The sequence below is a fragment of the Plectropomus leopardus genome, chromosome 12, assembly GCF_026936395.1.
Source record: "Plectropomus leopardus strain MGB_pleo_1.0 chromosome 12, ASM2693639v1, whole genome shotgun sequence".
NCBI lineage: Eukaryota > Metazoa > Chordata > Actinopteri > Perciformes > Serranidae > Plectropomus > Plectropomus leopardus.
Genome location: NC_142187.1, coordinates 6,063,825 through 6,091,787, shown reverse-complemented (window position 1 = coordinate 6,091,787; position 27,963 = coordinate 6,063,825). Strand labels below are relative to the sequence as shown.

The window sequence follows — 27,963 nt, the reverse complement described above, 5'->3', positions numbered from 1 at the left end:
AGTTCAGTTGTGAAGACTTTTGTTTTTAAATGAAAAAATGAACTTATTGAAAAGCCATTCAGGTTGGGATGACCTGTATCCAACTGTGACTGGCCAATAGAGTCTTTTTTTTACTCAGCTAATTAAACAAAGCAGATTTACTGCTGTAAATACACACAACTTAGCGTTGAGAGAAGGAGAAAAGGGCCAGGGAGAGAGGTTTATAAATGAGAAAAGAAGTCACAAACACTGCAGTTTGGAGCTCGGAGCAGCAGAGGGGCCATGTTGCACAGGACAAACGGCCTGTTCGCTCATCAGCGTCAACACTGGAATGTCCTGGAGGAAGCCGGTGGTCGAGAAAATTGGGTTGACTGATAGTGAAGGGGTGTGGTGCAGCAGGGGTGGAGGTGGCAGAGGTAGGAGCACAGCAACAGACAGAGTTTAATCTAGTACTAAAGTGAGTCCACGCAGCAGGGTTTAATATTTAATATTCAGAAGACACTGTAGATTCCTCTTTGTATACCCACACAAATAACAAATGTGGGATTATTTGAAGCAATATGTGTGTATAGACGATGCAGAGAAATATATTTATTACCTGCAGCACTATTGACATTTCATTACCTCTGTCAGCAAGAGGCTTTCTTTTTTATATTTCCTGTCAGCACAACTCGTAAGAAGCAGCTATAATGTAACACCAGGCACTGCATCAATGAAGAACTCTTGGTCAAGGTTACCGTCACACTTTAAAAGCATTAAGTCATTAAAAACTTTAATGACCCGAGTTCAATTTGAAGCTGTCAGAGAACTTTTCACTTTTTGCTGAATTTGGAGTCATCCAATACTAAGAGAATTGACCTAACTGTACTAAACAAACTGAATTAGTCAGACTTAGGTTATGCTTTTTAGAGTTAAAGTAAAAGAAAAAAACCTTCTAGGATGTTATTATATAACAAATTCAGTAATTGCCTCCTGTTCCACTTTGAACCAGCTTGCTCAAAAGCACCATCTTTAAAGTGACAATAGAGTTTGTCTCTAGTGTCTTAATAGACCTTCTAGATTAGACCTACAATTTAGTAGGTACAGAATTTGCTTTGACCTTACACCAAATGACTTTAAAAGCTATTTTCATTGTTGCAGATGAATTTCAAATGTCTGAATAAAATCCTGAGTTTTCCTTCACTTGGCGCACCTTTTCTGCATGTTTTTCTCATTTGCCATTCCGACAAAGTCCAAAATGTTTCATAATTATCGCAAGATTTGAGTCATGCAAATGCTTAAACTGTATGGTGTGAAAATTGTCAAAAGCCAATAGGTGCACTCTCTTTAGTGCCAAATAAGAACATGAAGGGGAGTCTGGGGAGGTGCAAGAACATGAATAGGTCTGAAAATTGGTTGAATTATGGAGTAAACAAGAGTTTATATTTAATTTGGCATGTATCCGATCCACCAATCAGCACTTTTTTTTAGCATAAAACCCTAATTTTAGAAATAGTTTGATTCCCATGGTCTCCTCCCACTTAAAAAGTGCAACTAACTTCTGGAGGCTGGTAGCAAGTTGAGGCGACAAAATGCAAAATGTAAATTTTGTGTGCAAATAAAATGTATCTCGATGAATTATATTAATGCTAATTTGAAAAGACAACTGTTGACATATGACACTTTTTATCTTGTGTGTCTACTTTTTTGTTTTGTCTTTGCAGACACGTAAGGAAATGCTAATATGTCATATTTCTTCAAGAGAGTTTGGTTTAATGTGTCCACTAGGAGCAGGATGGGAAATAAACTCAAAAGGAATGTAATGTAAATGCAATGTAAAGTCTCGCAATATAGTATGTGACTTAAAACTGTGAGTTTGTCAGACTTCAGTCTTTTAAAAGTCTTTTCAAAGTCTTTAAGGTCTTCTGGCATATAGTAAGCGTTAATTGACATTCCCCTCACTCTCTTGGGACAGCTTACACATTCAGCATACACATTTCTACTGGTACATTGAGTTTGACGGGCTCACATAATCACCAGTTTAGCTTCACCCGACTTAAACCTGAATAGAGGCCTAGAATATTCAATCTTACCCTAACCTTAACCAAATGCTCTAAGTGTCTCAGCATAACCATAAAAAAGTTTAGAAGGCCTTTCTGAAATGAGGTCAGTCAGTATGTTTACATGCACAGTTAAGTAGAGCTTTGGTCATAACTTGATTAGACCATTTAAGTGGACTTCTGTCTTTGTCCCAGTGTAAAAACATCAGGGGAGAATCGATGCAATGACGGAAGTTTCTCTCACTCTGCCATGGCAAGTGGCAATGACCTTTCATGTTACATACAAAACAAACCATCAAGAAGCAAACAGGTTACGTGTTGAACGGTAAAATGTTGATAACTTTTTGGCGCTGTACATAAAGTATAAGTATTCTGCATCTTGATTTGTTTTCATCCTGTCTTCTTCTTCATCTTTTGTTTTTCTTGGCTTCCTTCTACAAATTAATGCTGGTCGACTTTCAGGTCCAGGCCCGGCTTGGGGACTATGGAGCATGCGCATAATGCCTCGGCAAGTTCAAATCTATTTAAAGTGACTCCAAACTGCATGGTCTATGCGTGCCAGTCTGAGAAAGTCTGAGAAAAAAAAATCGGCTGACATGTTTACGTGTGTTTTAAAAGTCCAGTTTTAGTTGGACTTACACAATCATTCAACTTTTTCTAACATCGATATGTACAATATGTCAGACAGAAACTGTCAGGAATCTAGTTGCGGTCTAACAAATAGTGGCTCTGCAAGATACCCAAAATTTGCGAAATCTTAAGAGTGTGTAAAAAGTTACGCTGTCTTTGGATGTGAGAGGGTGTCAGACTTTAGTATTTTTAAAGTATTTTCAAGGCTTTTCACAGTCTTCTAGTGTATGGTCAGCATTTATCGACATTCCCCTCACTCTGTTGGGGCAACTTACACCTTCAGCATTTCTATTGATACATTGAGTTTGGTGAGCTCACATAATCGCCAGCTTAGATCCGACCTGAACCAAAATACATAAAGTGCATGGGGCTTGTGTCTTGGGCCATTTCTTGATTGTGATCAATGTTGCTCTTATACCGGCTTATGTGCTCTAACTTAAGCACCAATTCAAACTCAAGAGGGACCCTGTGCACTAAGCTCTACGACATTGCAATTTATCCGCTCTCATAGGCCCCCACACTATAAACTCTTTGAAACCTAGAGCAGCATCACTTTTCTAGTGCTGCTGTCAGATGACTTTTACAAGTATTTAACTTTTGAACCCTGACTAAACTGGTGACTAAAAAAAATGGGAAAAAAGGCATGAGGCAAGGAATGCTCTACAAATTGCAAGAAATTAATAGATTAAGAAAATTATTTTAAGATAGCTAAGAAAAATTACAAAAAAATTATGCCACAATTATATTTAAAAGTATGTTGAATTACTTTAATTTTTTCAGCAGGGTTTTCATGTCATATCCTTTTATTTTTAACTTTCTTTTTACTCATGATTTTATTTTTTTTTTAACTTATTATCAGGTAGCTTTCTGTACTTTTTTATAAATTTCTTGCTAATTTTTTGAGTAGTTTTTTCTTTCAATGCAACAATTATATTAAAATATGATATAGTGTCTTGGATTGTGTCATTCATATTTCAATGGTAAAAATGTCATACTTCATTTCAAAAGAAAAGTGATTAAAACATGCACTCCAAACTATCTACATTGCATCGTATGTGTCATAAAAAGTTTAGTGTTCCACCCCAGAAATGTATCAACACAGCTCAGGTCAAAACGCAAAATGATTTTACTGCATGTCATGAGAAAAAGGAATAAAAAGAGAAAAGGATAGGAAGAGGCCCCAAAAAGTGACAGAAAAATGCAGGAGTGTGAAGAATGTGAGAGTTGGAACATTTAACAGAGAATTCCCTGCAGGCAGGACTTAGAGAGGAGAGGAAGGAGGGGAAAAAAGATTAGAAAATGAAAAAAATAAATAACAAAAACCTCACTCCTTGGAAAAGAAAAGAAAGTAAACAGGTCAAAATGCTCCTTTTCTGGCAAGAGCAAAAAAACCCCAAGAATAATAAGAGAGTGAAAGTGGTGAGAGGAGGGAGAGTGATGGTGATGCCAGGCCGGCTGCCGCGCCGCTCCTCCATCTCCTCCTCCACGTGTCCCCGCCAAGGAGAATAAAATGTTTGAATTTCATCTGCAGGACGACCTTGACTGGCTGAGAGTGGAATTAAATCTCCGTGGAGATGAGTGGATGTTGGAGTGGCTCGACTCAAACAGATCATGTGGGACATGATTAGAAAATACTGAATAACACAAGGAGAGGCTACAATACATAATGAATCACAACTGGCGCACCGCCTGTACTTCAGCGAGTAGTGCATTACAGAAAAGAGGTGAAGGTGAAGGGATGTCGGGCTTCGTCTCATCATGTAATTTACTTGAGTTTAGAAAAGAGCAAAGTGTGTGCTCTTATTACTGAGAAATGCCAATTCACTGCTTAATTTAAAGTCGGAGTGTGTGTAAACCAACAATAAAAAAAAAGATATTCACATTTTGTTTTTGTATTCTCAGTGCAACTTTGCTGCAGACAAATGATGTAAAAATAAACAATGCGAGTGTTCCTGACCGAACAGCATGATGTATAAAACATGTGTCCATTGGAACTGCTTTGCATTGAGTCAGTTATTGAACATAATGCAAGCCCCATTAACACAAAGTTGCTCGTCATAAAAGGAACTCACCACTTTGTATGTGGATGTCTAATCAGTGTTGATGGTAAATGTAGTCAACCAATGCAATAAATGTATCTGTGTGCGATATTGACAAAGAGAGTACGGTTTTCCTGTGCCTACATGTACCATGATGCATTGTGCATGAACTTCAAAACATAATGTAAGGTGACAAATATATTACAAAATTATAAAAGCAATTTTACAACATGTGTTTGAATCCTAAAAATAACAGTTTTTTTTTTAAATTCCTTGGGTCAAATTTGTATGGGAAAATGTGTTCATTTGTCTTTCTACATTTCTAACTTTAAAAGTCATGCTATTTTCTTTTTTTTTCTTTTTCAGGTTTGGGTACAGGATAGGTATAATAAAGGGTTAAAAATAAACCCCTATGGGACAATATTTCACCCTGGGACCCGGTAGAATGTTAAAATAAGATTAAGACAAAAAAATCCAACCTTTGCGTGTGGATCAATTAAGCTAGTGTTCATGTCAAGGTATAATTATTGTAGAAACAAAACCCATGCACAGCCATTCATAAGAGAAGCACTTAGTGCTGAGATGAAGCATTTGCGATGTTTTGTCAGCAACAGTATCTGTTTTTGCACATTGGTGGTACTTGACAGAGTACCACCAAGATTCAAACTTTAAAGGGCAAGATATAAGTATGTTAAACTGACTGACACAAAGGTGAATTATGTCCACAAATATTACAAATACACATTTAAGTGCTTTATCTTCAAGGATTAAGCATAAAAAATAAAAGTAATCTCTTAATTAATCGCGGCACCATTGTACAAAAAAACATCGATGCAGTCATCTGTGAATATATACAAAGTGCACAAAACAGCCTACTATATGGCACTGCATTCCATATATAATGTAACATAGCAATGCATTGCAACTTTGAATATACAGGATATTTTTCAAGACTTTATTAGACTTTATATGGAGCTGTGAAATACTGCATTCACACAGCAGCAGAGAGCAGGTCCCTCCCCAGCCTCTCCTTCCCCTCCAAACTTAAAATGCCCCAAGTTATCAAACACTAAGCTGACTCAGACAGACTATTCATTCCCTATGATATCTTTCAGGCTCCTACTTTTGATGAAATAAACCTGTCTAAAATGGCTGTTTTGCTGAGCAAGGTAAAAAAGACTCACAGCTGTCTGGTAGATAGCAGATTTAAGGCTGCCAGCGCTTGGTTTTTTTTTGTGTCTTTGGATATACGCGCACGTCTGTGTGTGAGCACAAGCATATGGGAGAAGTATCCATGCTTGTCTGCAGAACCGTAGGTGCCTGTGAATGCCACATCTGCACAATTCACAATCTGATTGAAACGTTCCATACGGATCTGATGAAAGTTTCTGCTGAGAGCCTGACTGGATACATCAATTTGATGGTTGGTCTACTCTATTAAACAGTCTATCGCAGGGCTATAGAAAAACACCCAAACAGAAAATACTTTGTTGTATTTTTCTAAAAAATACATAAAAAGAGACAAATGATTGTGTGATTTGTGCTTTAACTCTTAAAAACCTAGTTAAACATTAGTTTTCTTGTGTTGCGTTCAGACCCAATGACCAACTTGGTAAGAACTATCCCACAAATTGCAAGAAATTAGTAAAAAATGATGATGATGTAAATGACCCTGAACATTACTTAAAAAACAAACAAACAAAAAAAAAGGGTGAGGGGTATTTTAAAATGATCACAAACTAGAGAAAAATGTCCAGAAAATGTTTTTTAATCATTTAATATAATTTTCAATCATATATATATATATATATATATATATATATATATATATATATATATATATATATATAAAATTTCCTGCACTTTTGTTTGGGTCATTTTCTTGTAAAAATGATGATGATATAAATGACCTGAACATTACTTTAAAAAAAGGGGGTAGAAATATTTTTAAAATAATCACAAAATGGAGAAAAATATGCAGATATTTAAAATTATGAAAAATAATTATAAAAATTAACACCAAAACATATTTTTTATTTCCTGCACTTTTGTTTGGGTCTTTTTTCTTTTTCTGTGTATTTCCAAGTCATTTTCATTTTACTAATTTCTTTTTACTTTTTGGTCCATGTGTTGTTAAGCTGCTTATTGACTTCTAACCATGCTTTTGAAAGACATTAACCAATTCGCTCAGGCTTCAATGGGTTAAGTCACATTCTCCATCACTTTAGAGAACACATTGCTTTGAGAATCAACACAGAGACGATGTTTTTCTGTATCATAACATCTGAAGTGTGCACAGACCTGCGGCAGGATAATCAATTACCTAAAAACAAACAGTTTTGTTCTCATTTACACTGTTTATGCCCTACAGTTACATTATGTATATTTATGCTCCTAACGCGCCGCTCGTCCATGTTTATGAGTTGACTTTGAGACATATTTATGTACACTTTGAAAAGTCACATCTTGCTTGCCATATGAGCATAATTATAAATTGAAAAAAAAAACATGTGTAAATGACATTACTGGAAATCAAAGTGCATGCATTACAAGTGTAGATGGAGTTGTGCATCTATTGGTTTAGTGCAGCGCAGTGCAAAAAAAACCAGTCCTTTTTCACAGACTTCAAAAATATTTGCATCTGTCTACTGCATAAACAGCCTAGTTTTACAAAAAGACTATCTTTCCAAAATACTCTTTTACAGTACTTGAGTAAATATACTTGGTTACATTCCAACACTGCCACCTCATGCAGGACACTAAGTTCCGCTTCTGTCCCTATAATAAGCATGTCACACTTCCTGGAGTGACAAAGCAAATTAGTATTAAACATATGCTATATGAGCCTGAATTAAAACTTACTTTTAATTTCTCACAAGCCGACACTGAGCACATTTACTGCGCCAGAGTCTCAATCCTAATATAAGTCTACATTATGTAAAGAAGCACAGTCATCTCTGAAAGTATCAGTAATGTGATTAGTGACTGCTCAGCACCAGTAGCATGTTTCTTTGTCTGTCTTTATTTTCAGATAATCCTGTGCTAATGTGATTTCTGTAATCCTGCTGCATGTAAACTGATACACTCTTGGCTCTGTCTCTTCTGGTGAGCCGAGTTGTCTGTGAATGTGCTGACGAGGCTCGATATCAACCAGTTTTGTGGCGCAGCGGCCGGACAATCTGTTTCTCATCTCCGACTTCAACTTTCGCTGCTGGAGCGGTTCCACTTCGTTAGACTTGGACGACTTAGATGAGACTCTTTTTCTACCCTTCTGCTGCAGAATCGTACACACACACACACACACACACACACACACACACAAACACAAACACACAAACTTTCTTTCAATTACAAAGCTCACACAAGCACGCTCTCGACGCGTGCATAAACTAATGCACAGATTCGCACGCGGATCGTGGGACATTTGAGGAAGCACGTGGACGCAAGACTGCAGAAAAGGTGTTTTGGAGTTAGCAGACATCTGCTCCATGTCTGTCTGTAATTGTCTGGTGAACCGAACAAGCAGAAGACATTTATCACCCTTCCTCCGCCTCGGAGAGGCAGATGACATCTCCTCCAACACCTCCACCCACACCTCCTTAGATCTTCTCTGCTGCCTCCGTATCACAGCTGCTCCACTGTTCACCTCCTCTCCGCAACTTCTCTACTGTTCCTCCTCCACCTTGTCATCCCCCTTCTTTACTCTTTTTAATCTGCTCCTCTCGCCTCCTCGGCTGTCATCTCTTCTTTCTAATTCCCTTCTTATGGTCTCACAAGACTCCTACTCTTTTTTTTTTTTTGGGGAAGTCTGCAACTCTTCTGTCCATCTTTTTTCTAATGACTTCATTCTTTTTCCTCACCTCTTTCACCTTCTTCTCTGCCCTCACCAGTTTCTACTCTTTTTTCCCCCTGCAGGCTGGTGTGGACTCATGCTTTACTGTCACTCCTTGACCTCATCTGTCTCTCACAGTAAGTTTGTCAGGAGAGAAAAAAAAAAGAGGCCAGGAAAAAAAACATAAAAAATACAAGCGCAGGCTCTAAAATGTTCCACATATTGGTGTCATAGCCACACAGAGCATATCATATAGCATTTCAACCTGTATTAGATTTGTTGTTGATAAAGTAATGCAATGTGTAAATCACCATCCTACAAGACAGTAAACAAGTCAAATAAGTAACACCCTGAAAATGTGAAATTTACTGACTTTACTTATTTTTGCATGATTCAACTGCCTTTTGCTGCTGTTTTTCTTTTGTTTTACGCATTAAACATTAAACCTACATGAGAGGGGCTGTTCCTTGTCTCCGTAATCACGGTGGTCGACCTATAGATTTTTTCATTGCGTAACCTTTTGAAACTTGGATCAACATCAGTTTTCTTTTGCTGCTTTCAGATGCCTTGAAATGTTTGAAATGTGAACTATAAAAAAAAGTAAAAGGTGACAAGAAAATTAGCTGAAAATTGTCTTAAAAAGAGTCATTAGAAAATTATCAAATTAGGTTACAGAATAAAGATATACTTATCAATATCTTTATTTAGCATTTTACTCAGTGTTTCTGTTTTGCCTATTTCTTGTAATTGTCTTGTAACTTTTGATTAATTTCTTGCCAATTATTTGGTTGTTTCTTGTTCAGTTGCTTATTGCCGTCTTCCTGTGTTTTTGAAAGAAATCAAGCTGATCTGATCAGATTTCAGAGGGTTAAGAACCCACTTGCTCTGCCTTTTATTTCTTATTTCATGAAGGCAGACCTACGTCATGTTTGTAAGCTGAGAGAGGTTAGACATTTCATCAGTTAAAAAAAAGAATAAATAAATAACATAAAATAGGTTTTTATTATCATTATTATTAATATTATTATTTTTATTATTATTAGTAGCAGTAGTAATCATTTTATTTGTGGTCTTTCTACTTTAATTGTCATGTTTTGGTTGTTAAGGTCAGGTCATTTTCTTATAAATTTTGATTTATTTCTTGTTGTTCATTGCTGTCTTTCCATGTTTTTGAAAGATATCAAGCCAATTTGCTGAGGTAACAAAGGGTTAAGTACCCACACCCCCCGCCTTTTTGCTCATAATCTTATGTATCCAGACCTTTGTCTTGTTACAGTAAGTTGATAGGGTTTCAGAGAAAACTGAATCAGTTAAAAAAAGGAAAAGAAGAAAATAATTCACTGTCCTGATGCAGAAATTTGAATGTGTGTGTGATGTAGAAAACACTCCCTCCCCAAATATAAAACACTCACTGTATCTCTGCCCTTTTCTAACAAGCCATTCATCACAGCAATTTACTGCAGACCTTTGTGGCAGCAGCCACCAAAAAGTGGTTTTCCAAACCAGTTATCTGAAGTAATTGGTATTGATCTTTTATTATCAGTGCTCTTCATATATATTTTTCATAGTACAGTTTGAAACTAATAAGTGCAAATGCTGTAAAGTTAGTCTATAGTAATAAGAAATTACTGGACAAAAGTGCTGCTAAATGACTCTAGCTTATTGTAGTATTGTGTTATGTCTGCATTACATCACATGAATCAGTTTAGGGAAGAAAAAGAGCTAAAGCCTCAGATTCACAGCAGACATGCCCATTATATGAACCAAGGGTCTGCAACCTTTATTGACAAAACAGCCAGCTTTAACAAAAACAACGGTCTCTTGTCTGTTTATGGACTGCTCTGTGTGTTGTCATGGATAAGCTGTACACAAACCAAGTCGCTGGCAGTGTCCTGGATTGTGGCAGTGATGCATGCCAAAAACAAAAAACGTCCACATTTCTGGTCCAAGGAGAAACAAACCTACTTTTAAACGTTTCATAAGCTAAAAGGTTCAAAAGGTATCAGTAGATTTCTGGATATGTGCAAATATCGACATGTTCAGGCACATTAATTTGTATATGCACGGCTGCATGTAAACAGAAATATTAGTGGAACATTCATTTTCATTTGTCATAAAACCGCTCAGTTGGCATTTAACCTTTTTTAGGGAATAAGAGCAAAAACTGGACCATTTTTTTGCAAGTAAACATACTCACTGAAACTGATCGCCCTGTTCAGAGACAGGAAATTCACTCACAAATACAACTTTTAATAAAATTAAATATAGAAAAATGCAGCCTCGTATCAAATAAAGAAATGAAGAAATCCGCTCCACACTTTTGTTGGCTGTGAATGAGCACTGTGAGGTCGCGAGCGTTAAGACTCATACACAAAGCCAGCACTTTGAATCTATGTGTAATAAGTCTCACTAACATTCCTGCTCAGAGACTTTAACATTCATGTCTTGTCATTTTGAATTTAATCAGCAATAATCTGATAAGGATTCTATTAAAACATCGGCAGAAATATTGCTTCTGCAGATGGGATATCTTGTTATTGTATTCTGCGGTTATGGAACTCATTAAAGAAATTTCATGTTTGTGCTATGAGACAAGTTTTCTGACCTCTTTTGTTATTGTGTTAAGCGATAATTACAGTGATAGTGGAATTAAAAGTCCCTTGTGTATATCAGCTATGGCTTGTGGCCTATCAGAATACACAGTGATAAAAAAAAGGTAACATAAAATGATAAGCAATTTATTATTACTGCACTTTTCAAGCCTACACAAAGACTCATTTCTTCTGTTTATAGAGTGAATGCTGTCTAGTATCTATGCTTTTTACTACTGGGTATTTAAAGTAACCTTTTTTGATTATTTACCTGCTTTACTACATTAAGGGCTGTTTTCCTTTTGCTCCCGTTGGGCAACAATGGCAACGATGTTGGGGGAAAACTATCTGCTCCAGCATTCTATGAAATTTCTACATCTGACACTTGGGGATCTACTCTAAAAGACACCAGGCTAAAATATTGCAACAGCACGGCCTTGGAAGAGAAGTGCAAGAATCGGACCAACCTTTGGAGACCACGAGCGAGCGGTGAATGTGTGGAATATTTATTGTCGACTGCATAGCCTTAGGATAAAGGCTCACAATATGACATTTGGTCAGAAAACATCTCACATTTTGTTAGTCTTCTATCTGCCTTGACATGAGAGCAGTGGGAGTGCTGCAAGAGCAGTCAACAAACAGGGTAACACTGGACAACTGCCAAAGAATATATATATATATATATATATATATATATATATATCTGTTTTTGTTTGATAATGAGAAAAATAGATCCACATGAGGTTCCAATGAGCTTATATTGGGGTGGCAAAGAACTTCACTGAAACTAGTCCTGTCCTAATTTGTTACTGCCCATATCCACATTTCTTCAGCTGTTTAAATGTGTCTGCTGTTGCACGTATTGACTTCTGTTTCCCCGCTTGGAAAAAAACTACATCCTATCAGAGCTTTGCAGGTGGGATATTACAGACATAACAACTCTTAAATCAACACATTTCTTCAATCAACATGGCAAACGTTTAATTCACTGCTCCTAGCAACAGCGAAGGCGGCCTTCATGTCAGCTGAAAAAATGACATCAAGCGGACGGATATGCCACTCACTGCTGATTGGTTGGGTCAAAATATCCCAGCCTGCCAACACACTGTCAGTCAGATGAAAGTGTTAACTGTTCCATAGTATCCACGCCTATCTATACCCCGTTTTCTACATGTAGAGTCTTAACCCCTTTAGATAATTCAGTGTTCATTTAAAATTAATGCTGCATATTGCAGCTGAAAACCCTATAATCTGCACATATTTATTTCCATATGAATACTGAGCATCTTGTGCAGCTTTTAAGAACCTTTTACTAGTTATAATGTAATTGATCCAGACATATATATGAGATTATGCCAGCAGAACAAATGAAATGTCATGTATTTATGGATTAAAAAAATAAGCAAATACATTTTGAAACCTTTCACAAGCAAATCTGCAAACAGGTTTGATTTATTTAAAAAAACATGAAATAAAAGGCAATAAGCAAGAAATGGGTATAAATTCACCAGAAAAATACCTACAATTTTTTTTTAAAAAAGAGATAATTATGAGAAAATGATGTGGGTATGCAGCACTAAAGTAAAGTAAAAATATATTTAAGATAATTTAAATTAAATATTTGAAATGGTATCACAGGTGTTACGGGCACTGGCGTTGATTGTTATGTATATGGCGGTTGTTCCAGTGTAATTATTCAGGCAGCGTGACTGGGGATGGTGACGTCATTGGAGCTTAACCAAAACATCGGGGATTCCTTCCTCCCGTAACCTAGCATGTTCCTCTGCCCGCGGCTCGCTTCTCCTCCTCCTGCTGCATGCCTTTCTGCTAACCAATCGGGTGGTGCCACTTGTTCCACCTTCCCCCCTTATGAGGCTTGCTCCAATCATGTGTTTTCCCAATGACCATTTAAGTCCGCCATGCCTTTGGTAGCAGCGGTTGTGATTTCATGTGAGCAGATCGCCTCTGTGCTGTGTGCTCTGTATAACTATTCTTTGTTGTAGGTTGTATTGGTTAACTCACTGGTCACCCTTCGCCCTCTCTTTGTGTTCACATGTTGTCTGCTACTGCTGTTTAGCATAAACATCTAAACAATAAACGGCTTTCTGGCCTGTTTACCACCACAGCACTGTATTGGCTCCCTTTGTCCCTAGATATAACTTCTGTGGGTTGTAACAAAACAATATATATATATATATATATATATATATATATATATATATATATATATATATATATATATATATGTATATATATATATATATATATATATATATATATATATATATATATATATATATATATATATATATATATATATATATATATATATATATATATATATATATATATATATATATATATATATATATATATATATATATATATATATATATATATATATATATATATATATATATATATATATATATATATATATATATATATATATATATATATATATATATATATATATATATATATATATATATATATATATATATATATATATATATATATATATATATATATATATATATATATATATATATAATTTTTCCAAAAAAATCTTGTAACTTTTTACTTTTTTTACACTTTTTTTTTTTTTTTTTGTTGATTTTTTGTTTGGAACATTGATTGCTCAGTTACCCGTTACAGGAATCAAGCCAAATTGCTCAGATTTCAAATGGTTAATTAATCTAGATTTTAGTCCACATCTCTCAGCCCTACATCTTAGTAAACCAGCGTTGCTTCTTCAATCTTGAATTTTTTTCAGATTGCCACATGCGTGAGGAAGAAAAACAAGTATATATAGCAGTGAGCATTGCATGATCCCCAGCTGCTAACCAGGCAGGGCAGGTGGTGGCAGTGCTACTCTGAGGTCTGTGTGTTGCGTGCGGGTGTATAATGGTCACGCAGATCAGGGCCAGTTGCAAATAATTTCTTGTGCGGCTCTGTCCTCCCCCCTCCCCCGCTGCTCCTCTTCTTTGCCCCAGAGCGAGACTTCCTCTGCTGTTTCTTTGTTAAAATGACAGGCCCTAATAGAATAAATAAGGCACCTATTTTTACCTGGCTGCTGGCAGGGTGATCACACTAACACGAATACCAGCACGCAACGTCGTGCTAGAGGCTGGTAAAGAGCTGACGCCTGCTTGGTGGGGGAGGGCGCCGAGGTTGAGGAAAGAGGTCACAGTGATATAACTGAGAGAGAAAGTAAGGAGAGCCAGAGTCAGAGAGGAAGAAAAAGTTCAGTTTATACGTAGATAAAGAAAGAAACAGTAATAAGAAGAGATTAAAGCATCAGTGACACTCTATTTGCTGTTTTCTTACGTTTTCTGCAGACGAACCTTTGCTTGTGTCTGAAAATTTCTGTCCCCATACGTTATTTTCAATTCAATCTGACATTTAACAATTTAACAAGCTCCATAATGTCACCTTAAGGTGTTTTTTGAAGCATATTCAAATTCTAATTGCTGCTGGACTGTTTTGACAGAACTCTAAAGCATCTAATTATTTTCCGAGTAAACTGGTCTTTTTTTCCACGTGACAGTTCACTAAGTGAGAGAGAGAGATGAGGCGAGCGAAATAAGGCTAATCATATTCACGGCCGCTCTGTGTTTTCCAAAGGCACTTTGAGGAGCCTTTTCCCCATTTTATGAGTGTTTTAAAGAAGTTTGGAGGCAGTTCTTGAAACATTTCTAGCAGCCCACACAGTATTTAATGACATGAGTAAAACTATAAAGTATAGAAACATATAATCTTGAGAGATCAACATGTCCTTGCCTCTATTTTAAGAATTTTGAACAAGTTTGGATGCAGATCTTGAGACAGACTTTGTTAAATACACATTTTAAAATAACAGATTTAAAAATCTATAGACAAAGTGGCTTCAGCGCTCCTTTGCATTTTTTTTAAACCTTTGAAACTTGAGCAAAATGCTTTAATTTATTTCAAATCAGAAGCCAACAAGCATATTAGACATGGCAAAAAATACAATAATTACAAAAAAAGTAAAAAAAAAGTTACAAGAAAATTACCTGAAAACAAGCAAAATTAATAAGAAGGTGGGGAACAAACAAACAAAAAAAACATGAAAATGATCTATAAAGTGCTTGAAATTGATAGAAAAAAATACATAGACATATTTATTTTATATATGTTGTAACATAATTATAAATCTAAAAATATTATAATTATAATATAGTTTTCTAGACATTTTCCCCCATTTTCTAATAGTTTTACCCTCTTTTTAAAAACATTTTTTAGTAAATCTATGAGCAATCTTTACTTATTTCTTGCAATTTGATTGATCATAGCCTTTTCCCCCCAATATCTTTGAAAGAAATTCAACTAATCTATTCAGGTTTCAAAGGGTCAATTAGCTTGTGAAACATGTCTGAATGCAGCAAAACTGATGTCAACCTAGGTTTTAAAGAGTTACCATCACCACCAGCTTTGGTTACCATCTTGTCTATTTTTCCTGCAAGGCACATGCAAATCTGAAGAAAGCAATAATAATAATAATAATGTGTTATAAATAACGTAAAGGATATGCTATATGTGATATAAGTGATCTTATTATGATAAATAATAAAATATGCATCCCATGCTTCCAAAAATATGTCACTTTTGTTTATACTGAGGGAAAGAGATGAGCATGGATATGCACACGCACGCACGCACGCACGCATGCGCACACACACGCACACGCACACACACACACACACACACACACACACACACACACACACACACAGATAGAGCTCTATTTGTGGTCAGAACACAGCAGAGGAGCTGAATTGCTTGCTGACCTGCACGAAGAAATGCGCTTTTGGTGTGAACTGCAAGGCGACTGTGCGACAGATACCATGTCGGGGCGTGTACGTGTCAGTGTGAACATGCTGTTACACAACACTGAATATACGTCAGGCTGTGGATCAGCTGTACAACAGCATCAATACATGCTGCATTCAATTATTTTGTGACTTTATGAATGCTAACAATGTCCTATTACACAGAGCAACATGAGAATTCACTTGGACTCGTGTCTCTGACTCTGCATGCATATCAGTTTATTGAGAGCATCCCTTCATCAGTAGTGTTAATAATGGATTTTCATTCATCATGTGTACAAAGGGCAGTTGTTAGTTGCCAGAAAAACATGGTGTTGTACTTATCATGAAGTTTCCAAATTGACGCATTATACTGTATGTGCTGACCTTGTCACTGGAGGGAGGGGTGGGGGCACTGATGGTGGATGGCGTTTAACCTGCCAAGCTGCAGATCACAGTTATAGATGAACAAACGTTGATGTGTTTCCTGTATAGTCTCACAGATAGTGGTTGCATTTTAAAGAGGCATCAATGCATTTCCTGCAAGGATGGGGTGATGAAAAGAGTTGTTTTGTACTGAGACATCACTGCATTAAAAAAAAAAAAAGAATGAGCGCTTTTCGTGTGCCTTAAGCCACAAGCGCAAATGAGAGGTAATACTTTAAAAAAAAAAAAAAAAAAAAAAAAAAGAAAAAAGGGGAAATTCTAACAAAAAAAAGTGCTAGATAAGATTCAGGTCCAGGCGTTCATTTATGGGGCTAGGAACATTAAAAATACACCAAGGCCAATTGGCTTGCACCCTCTTCAAGGTGCAGTGGTAGTAAAAAAAAAAGCAAGCAGTTGTTTTTACTGGTATACAGCTCTTATCCTAATCCTTAGGCCCAATTATGATCTTTTCCTGACCACAATTAGTGTTTTTGTGCCTAAACATACCCACCCCTTAACCACAGTGTTTTTGAAATGCAAATAAATTAGGTTTTGACATCTTCCCTGCATGAAAATGTACATATGTGTTGTGTGTATATGTTTTTCTGGTGACTGGGGTTGCAATGGGACGAGATTATGGTATTGAAAGTGTTCTGGGGTTCACTTGTCGTCAGTGTGTAGTCCAAATAGTATTTACCAATCATGTCTTCCTTACATGAAAACGTATATATGTAACATATCTGTTTGCAAAAAATATACAATGCCAATATTTTTTGCCAACTGAGTTGCAATTGGACAATATTTTAGTATTGAAAGCTTTCTGGAGATCACTTAGTTTGTAGTCTAAGTAGCAGTTAGCGGCAGGTATACATTTCATGTGGAGAGCAAAGGAGGCAGAGTGCATGGGCCAAAGTGCAGTATGGTAACCTATAGGCTTCCCTCTGTCATAATGTATTCACATTTATATGTATATATCTATTTATTGAAATTAGCCAAAATGGCCAGTGCACCGAAGATGAAGTCTTGGAGCAGATATCTGCAGGTTACACCAGGACCTCTGGCCAATGCCCACAGAGCCTCATTATTAAGAGACCAGTAGCTAATGGGTCCCAAGATTGGTGAAGGAAACGCAGCACCACATCAGAGACTTTAAAAGTTAGATACGGAGGAGTTCTATGAACAGCATTCATTTCTAAAGTCCGTCCCAGTTAATGTGGAGTTTACAACCAAACTGTATTGACTGATTGTCCACATGGTAACTAAAGCTGCTTCTAACAGCCTTTAAAGCTCTTTAACCTTCCAATCAAATGCTTTCCTTGATGTAATAAAGCGTCGCGACATGAACAGAGCAGTGGTGGCTTTCTTGCTGTTCATGTCTGATCTGTGGCGTGGTAATTGAGGTCATTTGTCTGACAATAGGAAACTCATATCACAACCTAGTCCCGGGAAGAAAGCGCTATTAATCACCCAGACAAGGCATCACGGCCAAACACACGCATGCACGCACACAGACTGACCACGGTTAATGAGCTATGGCCCCATCTCTACAAACATGACTGATACAGCCATGATAGTCAGGTGCTGTGTGTATATGTGTGTGTGTGTGTGTGTGTGTGTGTGTGTGTGTGTGTGTGTGTGTGTGTGTGTGTGTGTATCCATCTAAGCTCCTGCCTCATTAGGAAACAACTGGTGTAAGTCTTCAATTAACTTTACAGACCGTGGCGGACTATTTGCTCCTTTCACCTGCAGAGCTGTGGTCTGCTGAGTTATAATTCACAGTCAATGCACAATTTGCCACAAAATATCACAGTACCTGGGATCTTTATTGATTTTGTATTAGGGTGAAAATCCACGCCGGAGGAGCGGTTGCTTTAGGGAACAGTGTCGTTTTGAATTTATAGGAATTCACAAAAAGCTTTTTCCCCCTTTTGTTTCCAGGCAGCACACACAATATTTGATTTGGCGAATGAGATTTTCCTCATCCTATACGCCAGATATTTGCAATTCATACAGATGAACGGCGTCGGGGTGCTGGAGTTAAACAAATGAAGGAAGCACAACAAACTCTCTGTTAACAGGAGAGCATCATTTCTCTATGCATGCAGTCCATATGCAGTAAAGTACGTCTTTTTCCTTTAACCCTCCTGTTATGCTCAACTTTAAGGAACATATATATAGTATATATTTTTTCCACAGAAATCTGTAGCTCAATTAATATAAATTTTATAATTGTAAGTGTAATCAAGTTTTTCACCTGTTACAGATCATAGTTTACTGATGAGAATTTTTCTTTTCCATTAAAAATAATTTCCAAACTGTTTTTTTTGCTTTACACTACTTAACAAATATACATTCACCACATTTCTTTCAACACATTTTTTTTTTTTCTGAACATGTTTTTAAAAAGGTTCTGTTATGGAGAAGTGTTGGTTGATTCAAATAACACAAATTTACATCTTAAAACTACTTTTTTTTTTTTTACATTTACAATTTTTATATCAGCAACCCTGAATGGGTTGATTAGTGTGTGTGTGTGTGTTAGTATGGTTTCAATCTCCAAAAAGCTGTTTAAAATATTTTTCCTGTATTTTTTAAACTTCATTCATTTCAACAGAAACATAAAAGGAATGTTAATTCTGTTTCCATTTGATACATAATCATTAACCATATACATAAATAAGCCTTGTAACTGTAGGCAGCAGCTGTGCCTGAGGCAGCTGAGATACAGCAAATGATCAGCCCAACTCCTCACTGAATATGGAGGGAGTCGGGCACATCTTGTATTTGGAGCAAAGGGCGAGGACATGGATCATCAAACTCTCCTGTGAGCTCATTACTCCCTCCAAAAGGCCAGGACGTTTCCAGGAAGCCAGGAAGAGATTAAGAAAGATGACTCCGATTTCAAGTTTTTTTGCCAATGGAATCTATTTCCACTCCTATAGAAAGGGATGGTCCTGGGTCGGGCCTTGAAACAGTTACCCACTTAAGATTGAATCATCTCGGATTTTCACAGCCCAATGTAATCACCGCGCTCTGTGTTTGTCAGGGAAAAATAGATTCTGGATGGATTTTGCAACAGTTCAGACAATCAGATTTGCAGTCCCATGAGCACGAAATCTGATGTTTTTATTGTTGCTCCAACATGATAACGACAGGAATGTCGACTGAGGAAAGTATTGTATGTCCTCTTGTTACTGTTATGTCCATAGCCTGATCAATAGCTATTGACAAAGTGTAAAGGTGCAGTAGAAGTACTTATACATGCATTTAAATTGTATTTATTTCCGTGGAATTAACTCTTAGCTTGTTACTTAACTTTGAAAGCATTTTGAATTGCTCTCGTGTATGAAATGTGCCATACAAATACAGCTGCATTAAATATGACTATTTTAAACATTTCATATACTTTACATTTTTTTTGTTTTAAATTCAAGAGTTGTTCTTTTACTGGCTTTCAACGTCTTTCATATTTCTTTTATCAGCCTCTTATCTGCCTATACTCTCTCAGTTTTTTTCTCCTTAAATGAGGTTAAATCTCTTCTCCACATTTTAAATATTTATCAGGAAATTGTATTTTTAAACTTGTACCCTCATATGTTTTTGTACACACTTTTTTTTATTATTTGTGTGTTAATGTGCTTAGTTTTGGTTATATCATTAGGGGGCAGGTGAAGGTCTGCATCGGTGTCTGGCATTTATTCTGTAAACATTTTTTTGGGGAAACACTTCAGCTTGAAAAGTGCTAAATAAATAAAGTTTATTATTATTAATTATAGAGAAATATTACCTATTTTTTGAACTTTAATTGGTTGAGTAGTTGAGAAGCACATGCAGAGGAATGTCCTTTACAGAACTAATCCATTCCAAGTAAACAGTCATTCATCATCAATTTATTGTAATCTTGATTCTCTGAACATGTTAATTCATATGCTTTCAGATACACAAATTTCACATTTTTTGCACGTTCAGCCGACCTGCTATGCACTGAGTAAAAATAGGTTACATGAGCAATTCACTGGAATTCATTAATTGGCTGCACAGCAACTGAAGTCTTTCCCTACCCAAAATCTTCCCAAAAATAACGACTTCCATATCAGGTCCTATCTAAAAAAAAAAAAACATAAGAAACTACAAAACATAAAAATAACCCCCCCAGAACTTGACTTCGAAAGAATAATAAAAGATAAAAAAGATAATTTGACAATAATCATAGGAAAGCTACAAAGTTCTGAACATTTATTTAAGCCTAATTACTTAACTTTGCAGCTGCGGAGAAATCGCCTTTAAACAACTAATCCACTCCCTGTAAATATTCATTCATTATTAATGTATTGTAATCTTGATTCTCTGAACATGTTAATTTGTGGGCTATCATATACACAAATTTCCTATTTGTGCATGTTCAGCCAACCTGCTATGCACTGACTAAAAATAGGTTACAGTAGCATTTCACTGGAATTCATTAATTGGAAGCATAGCAGCTGAACAAAGTCTTTCTCTACCTAAAACTTTCCTGAGAGTAACAGCTCCATATTAGTTCCTTTCCTAAAAAACCCATGAAACTACAGAATATGTAAATTAAGTGTTTCTGGATATTTGAAAGTAATTATAGGAAAAATGCAAGGTACTGACATTTTATTTGAGTTTATTTTTTGAATAAATTCTAATTTATATGCTTTTAGACACATCAATTTACGTAATTTGTTTTGCCAATCTGCTTACACTGACTAAAACAGGTTACACTAGCATTTGACTGGAATTCATTAATTGGAAGCAACTGAATAGTGTCTCACTTCTGAAAAAAACAACAGTTTCCCCAAAATAACAGTTTCATATCAGCTCCTTTCAAAAAATCTCATGAATCTACAGGATATGTACTATCAAGTATAACTGGAAATTGGTTAGAATTTTATTTTTGTTAGAATCTGTAACAAAAGATTTTTTGCTCACAGTAGCCTTTTCTTCATCTCTTGTCCAAAACAGCCTCGCCAGAGAGGAAATCTTATTTTGAATTTTCCTTTCCTGTGGGTATTTTTCTACTTTTTTTCCAGAAACTTCTTTGGAAATTTTATGATTTAAAACTAATCATGGAAATTATGAAGTTCTGAACATATATTTTGGTTTAATTAGTTTTGGTTTACCAGCAGCTGCGGAGAAATCTCCTTTAAACAACTACTCAACTCCATGTAAATATTCATTCAGCACTGATTTATAAAAACCTTTATTTTCTGAAAATGTTAATTTATATGCTTTCAGATACACATTCACAATTTTTGCATGTTGAGCTGCCCTGCTATGCATGGTTTAAAACTAGGTTATTGGAATTCATTAAATGGAAGGAACTGAACAATGTCTTTCTCTTCCTAAAAACTTCCCCAAAAAAAATCTTATGAAACGACACTAAGTGTCACTGGAAGCTGGTTAGGATTTTAATGATATTCAACATATACAGTCTTTTCCTGTTTTATCAGAAATAAGTTAGCTTCCCATTTGGAGATTATTCAATTCTGATCTGCTTTTCCAAAAAAATTCTAAAATTGAGCAGGCTCATTTATAAGCCAATGAAGTTCTCATTTGGATCTTACTGTTATCTCAAGAGTGCATTATTTAACACAAATATAGATTACTAAAGTGTGTGTGTATGAGTGAGAGAGAAAAAAAAATCCATTTTAAGATCTTAAATTAGGATCAAGCTGAAACAAAAGGAAGGCTGTTTCTCAGGGCTGAATTTAAGAATTATTAGAAAATGGTCAAAGTCTCAGTGATGCCATTTTGAGCTCAGTTACCTAAGAAAGAAGAGATCTTATTTTATATTTTCTTCTCTTCTGGGTATGTCCCAGTAATATTAATGGTGTGGTCTGTAATTTATTATATCAGCATTAAACACACTTTAATGAAATTTTTCTTTCATCCCTCCAAGTTTACTAATATAGCTTATGTCTAATATTCAAACTTGTATAAACAAACTTGTATAAAGTTATGTATTATCTTGTGGACTGCAGGGAAGTTGTTGAAAAGTGCAGGCTCACTCCAACAACCCAAGCAAAAAGACTTCAATTGAACATGAATCGTGGAAAGAAAAAAAAAACGTTTACAAAGAAGAAGCTGGAAAGGGGCAGCATGGCATTTTTTGATTCTGTTGAATCATTTAGCAGCGTCTGCAACCGGTGTGTCAAAGGCAGCTTAAAATGAAGAGTAATGCACTTTTCATGAGGGGTGAGAAAACTCAGTCATCTAATGCCATCTGTCAGTGCAGAGGTAACTGGGAGCAGACAGAGCAGCGCAGCGGGGGTGTCCTTGGACAAAGTAAGGGAGGGGAAGAAAAGTGGCCGAGGCAAACAAAGGAAATGAGCGCGGACAGTTTGGAGCAGTCGAGGTGAATCGGCAGGGAGAGACGGGCTATTACTCATCTCCGCTGCGACTCGCTGAGAAAACGAGCACAGGTAACAACAAGACGGATCGCTGACATATGCTGGCATTTTGAGTAATAAAACAAAAAAAAAAACAGACGTTGCTTCTTTGATTGTTCACTTAAGCAAGAAATGCTTCAAGTGCTTCTGGAGAGCGCTTGAGCAGTTTACTGTAATTGCCCGAGAAAGAACAATGCTGATTATAGCACCGCGCCAAACTATGATGTACAACACATACTTCTTCAGTGTGAGACTCAAACAGATGGTTGTGTCATTGAATGGTTTGTAATGTGTTTGACACAGAGTAGACAACACACAGATGCAACATGCCAACATATTTTGATCTCTTCTAAATGAAACTGATTAAAGCTTGTAGCTGTCATTTAGAGGGATGTCTATAATCTTTGTAATTACATTTAACAGAACTGCTGCTACACATGAGTGTTTATAGTGACTTTTTTTTGGAAACAGGTCATTGAGCAGGTATCAGCTGTTTGGCTCTTAGAGGTATGATTACCACTTTTAACATTTTTCAAAAATCCACTAATGAGTGGGGCCAAGTGTTGAATGGAATTCTAAAAAAGTAGTGCAAATACGAAAAACTTAACACAGCATAGCACTCGAGAAAATATTAGGCTCTCCAAGTTACAATGACTGATGTTAACATACAGTAGCGTGGGCCTTCCATATTCAGCTATATGGTCACTCAGGCAGGTGGCAGGTTTATTCCTAATGTGAAGATTATTTATTGTTGACTGTTGTCAATCACAGCACGCTGTAAAAAGCAGTAGTACTCGATCTGGCATTAAAACCCTTCCACACAGTGCTCATACATCCATCAGGTGCTGTGGAGACTTTACTGGCAACGCTTAAGTTATTGATAGTGGTTTTGGCTTGGCTGACTGTTCTCTTCAGATCCAACAGGGCTGCTGAAAATGATCTCCTCCTGATTGGCAAATCTCTTCCTAATCATTCCCATTTGGAGCCATGTTTGCATAGCCCTCAAACCGTTCAGTTTACCTTTGCCTACTATTGCAATCACAGTTTAACTTGTAACTTATTATGGACATATGCATTGCCCTAATTTTGATAAACTGACTATATGTCCAAGCAAAAAACATAGAAAGGCAAAATTTACTTCAAAATAAATTTCAGGGATCTCAAACCTTAAGATTTTTTTTCATTTCAAATATATTATATTGATTACATTATATGAATTTAAATTTGAGTTTTTTTTTCAAATCTAAAGTTTTTTGGAAATATCTGGTATAACACTACAAGTACAAACGCCATAGTTTGAGAACCAGGTTTTGTCATAAATAACTATATTTTTATGACACTAAACTTCGAGAAATATGATAATATTTCACAGGAAAAAAAATCAACAAAAGAAGCCAAAATTCACAAATTTCAAATATTATCTAAACAGAAGCAGCTGTAAACAAACTTTGACTAAATCAGCAGCTCCCAAAGGTCTTTTGAGAATGGCTGCAAAATGTGTCCATTTTTTACAGTGAACTTTCCTTAAATAGAAAAAGTAGAAATTTAAAACAATTTAAAAAAAAATTTTAACTAATAGCATACTGCACTTTTTTCTTTGTGTATTTTATGTGAAATGTCTTTCTGTCAGAATAAGCCTTTACATTATACATAATACTGATGTTAGTTAATACATGTTATATCAGTTTAAAGGATTAAATATTAATGAGAAGTGTACTGCTTGTTTGTGTGTGTTTGCAAGGTTTATGGTGCCCACATAACATCCTGAACCTCATAAAGAGATCTACCAAAGAAATATACGAGAAGTACTTCCATAAAAAGAAACAGAAAAAAGAAAAAAAAAGAAAAATAGATTTATGGTTCAGACAAGGACCTCCAGAGCATTCCTGCAAGGCTGCCACTCTGGGGCTCCATTACATTTCTTTACAACAGGGTAAAACCAAAAAGAAACAGAACAAGAGACCAGTTTTGTTACAACAGGTCCCAGGTGAGGTTTAAGCATTTCTCCTAGCAAGCATTTACTCTGCAAGTGAATTATGATCAAGAGTCCTGCCAATTCTAAGATTATAACATAGTAATCCAGTCCATCTCTACACACACAAAATTGTTTTCTTCCCTTAGGGGACCACTCACATTTTGCCTAGTTATGGGGTCCACACACAAATGCACAGCATTATGAGCCTCAGTGTACTTTCTGACACTCATGCTCAACTCACCTTTGATTGTCAGGGAAATAATCACTGTTCATTCATTCATTTATATCTTTAACACTCGCTTTTTGTGAGTGTGTGTCCTACCTTTGCTGATGTCCTGGTACTCCAGCCACAGCTGTCTCTGGACCTGTTTGTTGGGGTACCAGATGGTACAGGACTCCTGGAAGCCATACACCGCCTCCTGCACATAGTGGTTCCCAAACTCCCTGAGGATGGAGACAAAATCGCTCCGCTGCGTCGCCCCGTCCAGAGAATGAATGGCAGAGCTGAAAGCTGGGTAGATGGAGGAGAAAGAATACAGAAAAATGATGAAATGGAATAAAAAATAAATAATAAACAAAGAAAAATTCAGGTTAGGAGGAAAAATATAGGAATGTATTTTGTTTGCTCAGTCACTCCCTGTCTTCTGGTACACTCTGAAAATGCATCTTTGTAAGATGTAGGTTTTTTTTCGATTTGTCTTATCAGTAAGGCACACAAAGCTGGAGAGCCTCACAGGCTTTGCATGGATCACAGATAAATACTGGTGCTGCCTTGGTACTAACTAAAGGGAACTCATACTACAACTACTTCAATCTCAGAATAAGAAATTCAGCCGTGGAATTTCTGTATATCCCCACTGCTAATGTCCCACACTTTGTATATTCTCACCTTCTGTTTCTTTTATTTATCTTACTGGGTTACTATGTTAATTTGGGGTTACTTTAAATAAAAAAGTCTAAAATGTGAGTTGTAGTGCTAGCAAACAAAAAAAAATATGTCTGAAAAATATTTCACAAGCAGTAGATGTCGGGGACATTATTATTTTTCGAAGAATTGTGGGATCATTTTTAATGCAAATATTCTTAGCGACCAATAGATTTGTATGATTAACCATCTATTTTCCCCTTCTTTATTAACCTCTGTAAAACAATTTATTACAGTGTAAACTATAGTTGTATACACACACACACACATATATATATAGTCTTTCATGTGTGCATGATATGTCCTTGGACGGCACCAGCTGAGATTATTTTATGCCACAAGATGGCTGGATGGCCCCTGCCGCAGCAGCCTGAATCACGGACAGGCGGCGTTACGTGAAAACTTGGCTGAACGGAACCTGTGACATCTGCATGATACATGACAGGATCACATCAGGTTGAAGCGGTTCTACCTCCCATAATACTAACCATCTGCGCCATTGTTACCTTATCCTAACAATCCTTGGCAGCATGCGTATTTGTTTATGACCCAGTGCTGGTTGCCATGTACTTTTGTTACCTAAACATAACCATGTGAAGTGTAATTCCACCATGTGCTTGTGTTGACATCATGCTAGCGCCATCCCAGAACATTAGTAGCAGACGCAGATGGATACCTAGAGTGTACTATGTAGACATGGAAGTCCAATGCAAAGCGTCAATATGTGACGACTTGGGATGAGAACATGTTGCATGGCTCTAGACATAGAAAGGTCAGTTGTCTCAAAACATTTAGTCCACACTGAAATATCTCAACAACTGTTAAAGTGATTGCCACTGACTTTCACGCAGACATTTATCTTGATGTATCCTGATGATTTCTGGGGATTCCCTGACTGTTCCTGTAGCACTGCTAGCAGGTCAAAATTTTCACTTATCCAGGAAAATATCAAACCATCTACTAGATGGATTGGTGCATCATTTTGTACAGACCTTACATTAAGTTGCACCTAGTTATCAAGCTATACCCAACCTCAGAACCACCTGCTGATGAGGATTTAGCCTCTCTGGGCAAGAGCAAATATTCAGAGGTTCTGGTGTAGCCAGCAGATATCTGGATAACAGATATCCATGCCATAACTTCCATTTTCTGTTTGTTTACGCATTTCTATTTACAAATATCTGCATATACATGTAGACATGTTTCAGACAGCTTAATCATCATCGATGATAGCCGATGGGTTCAGGGGCTGTAATCCGGACAATACATTCTATCTCTTTTTGTTCTATACATGGACTGTTGAACTGCATACAGTCAAAGCCCACTCAGATGTGATTGGTCAATAATACTCTGGTCGTTTATCGAGATTTGGTTATACCTGCTAAACATCAGGAAAACACATAGAACACATAGATAACAATCCCATCAACCTTCACACTACTGTGACAGAAAGTTATACTCTATGAGGACATCTTGTAATATGACATGATGATATAAAGTTTAATTTCAGTTTGTCACATAAAGTCTGATGTTCATTACTTCATAGTAATTTCAATAATTCTCAGAATAATCTGATAATGACATGTTTTCAGTGCAATTTCTAGCAGCAGCAAACTTCTTAAGGGTGACAGATGTGAATATTAAAGACTTCAGTCATCCTTTTTAATCCAGGTTTGTCTCACTTCATTAACACATATTGCACATATTGCAGGTGTTTGGATTTACAGTGGGTAAAGTGACAGTGTCTGTCAGATGTCTGGCACTAAGTCTTAAACGGGTTTAGTTGACATCTGAGCCAGCTGCTTACTATTCATGAACCCTTTCAACCAAACCGTGCTGATTATCCACAGTGACCACACATGGACAGGAAGTAGCACTGGCTCACATGAAAACATGAAAAAATACACAGTGAAATCCTCTTGATTTTGGATTTATTTCACCTGATTTAGATCAGATTTGGTGTGACTAAATAAATAATGCAGTATGCAAGACTTGTGAGAGGCAAAAAGTATAGTACTGTGAGCATCCACAGTTTCAAACAGAATGCAAGAGTGTTCATGTTTACTATTTTACTCTTTATTTAACAATTCTTTATGTATTTTAAAGTCAGCAATTCTTTTTTTCCCCTTGTTCTACTTTGCAGAGGTGCGAAGGTTTGACAATGGTCAGATGTTAGTTTGGCCAAAACATCATTATATCTGAAACACTGAAAGCATTTGTTTGGGTTTGTTTATGTTTGACATTACATTTACCCAGGCACCAAGGAAGTTATGAGACTTGGAAGG

At 36.4% G+C, this 27,963-nt stretch overlaps 1 protein-coding gene across 2 annotated transcripts in view; it reads right to left on the bottom strand.

Moving 5' to 3' along the window:
* astn1 (astrotactin 1) overlaps nt 1-27,963 on the bottom strand; it is a 513,900-nt gene that overhangs the window by 187,228 nt on the left and 298,709 nt on the right. For both annotated transcript variants that reach the window (XM_088085587.1, XM_042497522.2), the window contains exon 19: nt 25,076-25,264. In XM_088085587.1, coding sequence (XP_087941713.1) covers nt 25,076-25,264 — 189 coding nt within the window. The remainder of the gene's footprint in view (nt 1-25,075; nt 25,265-27,963) is intronic.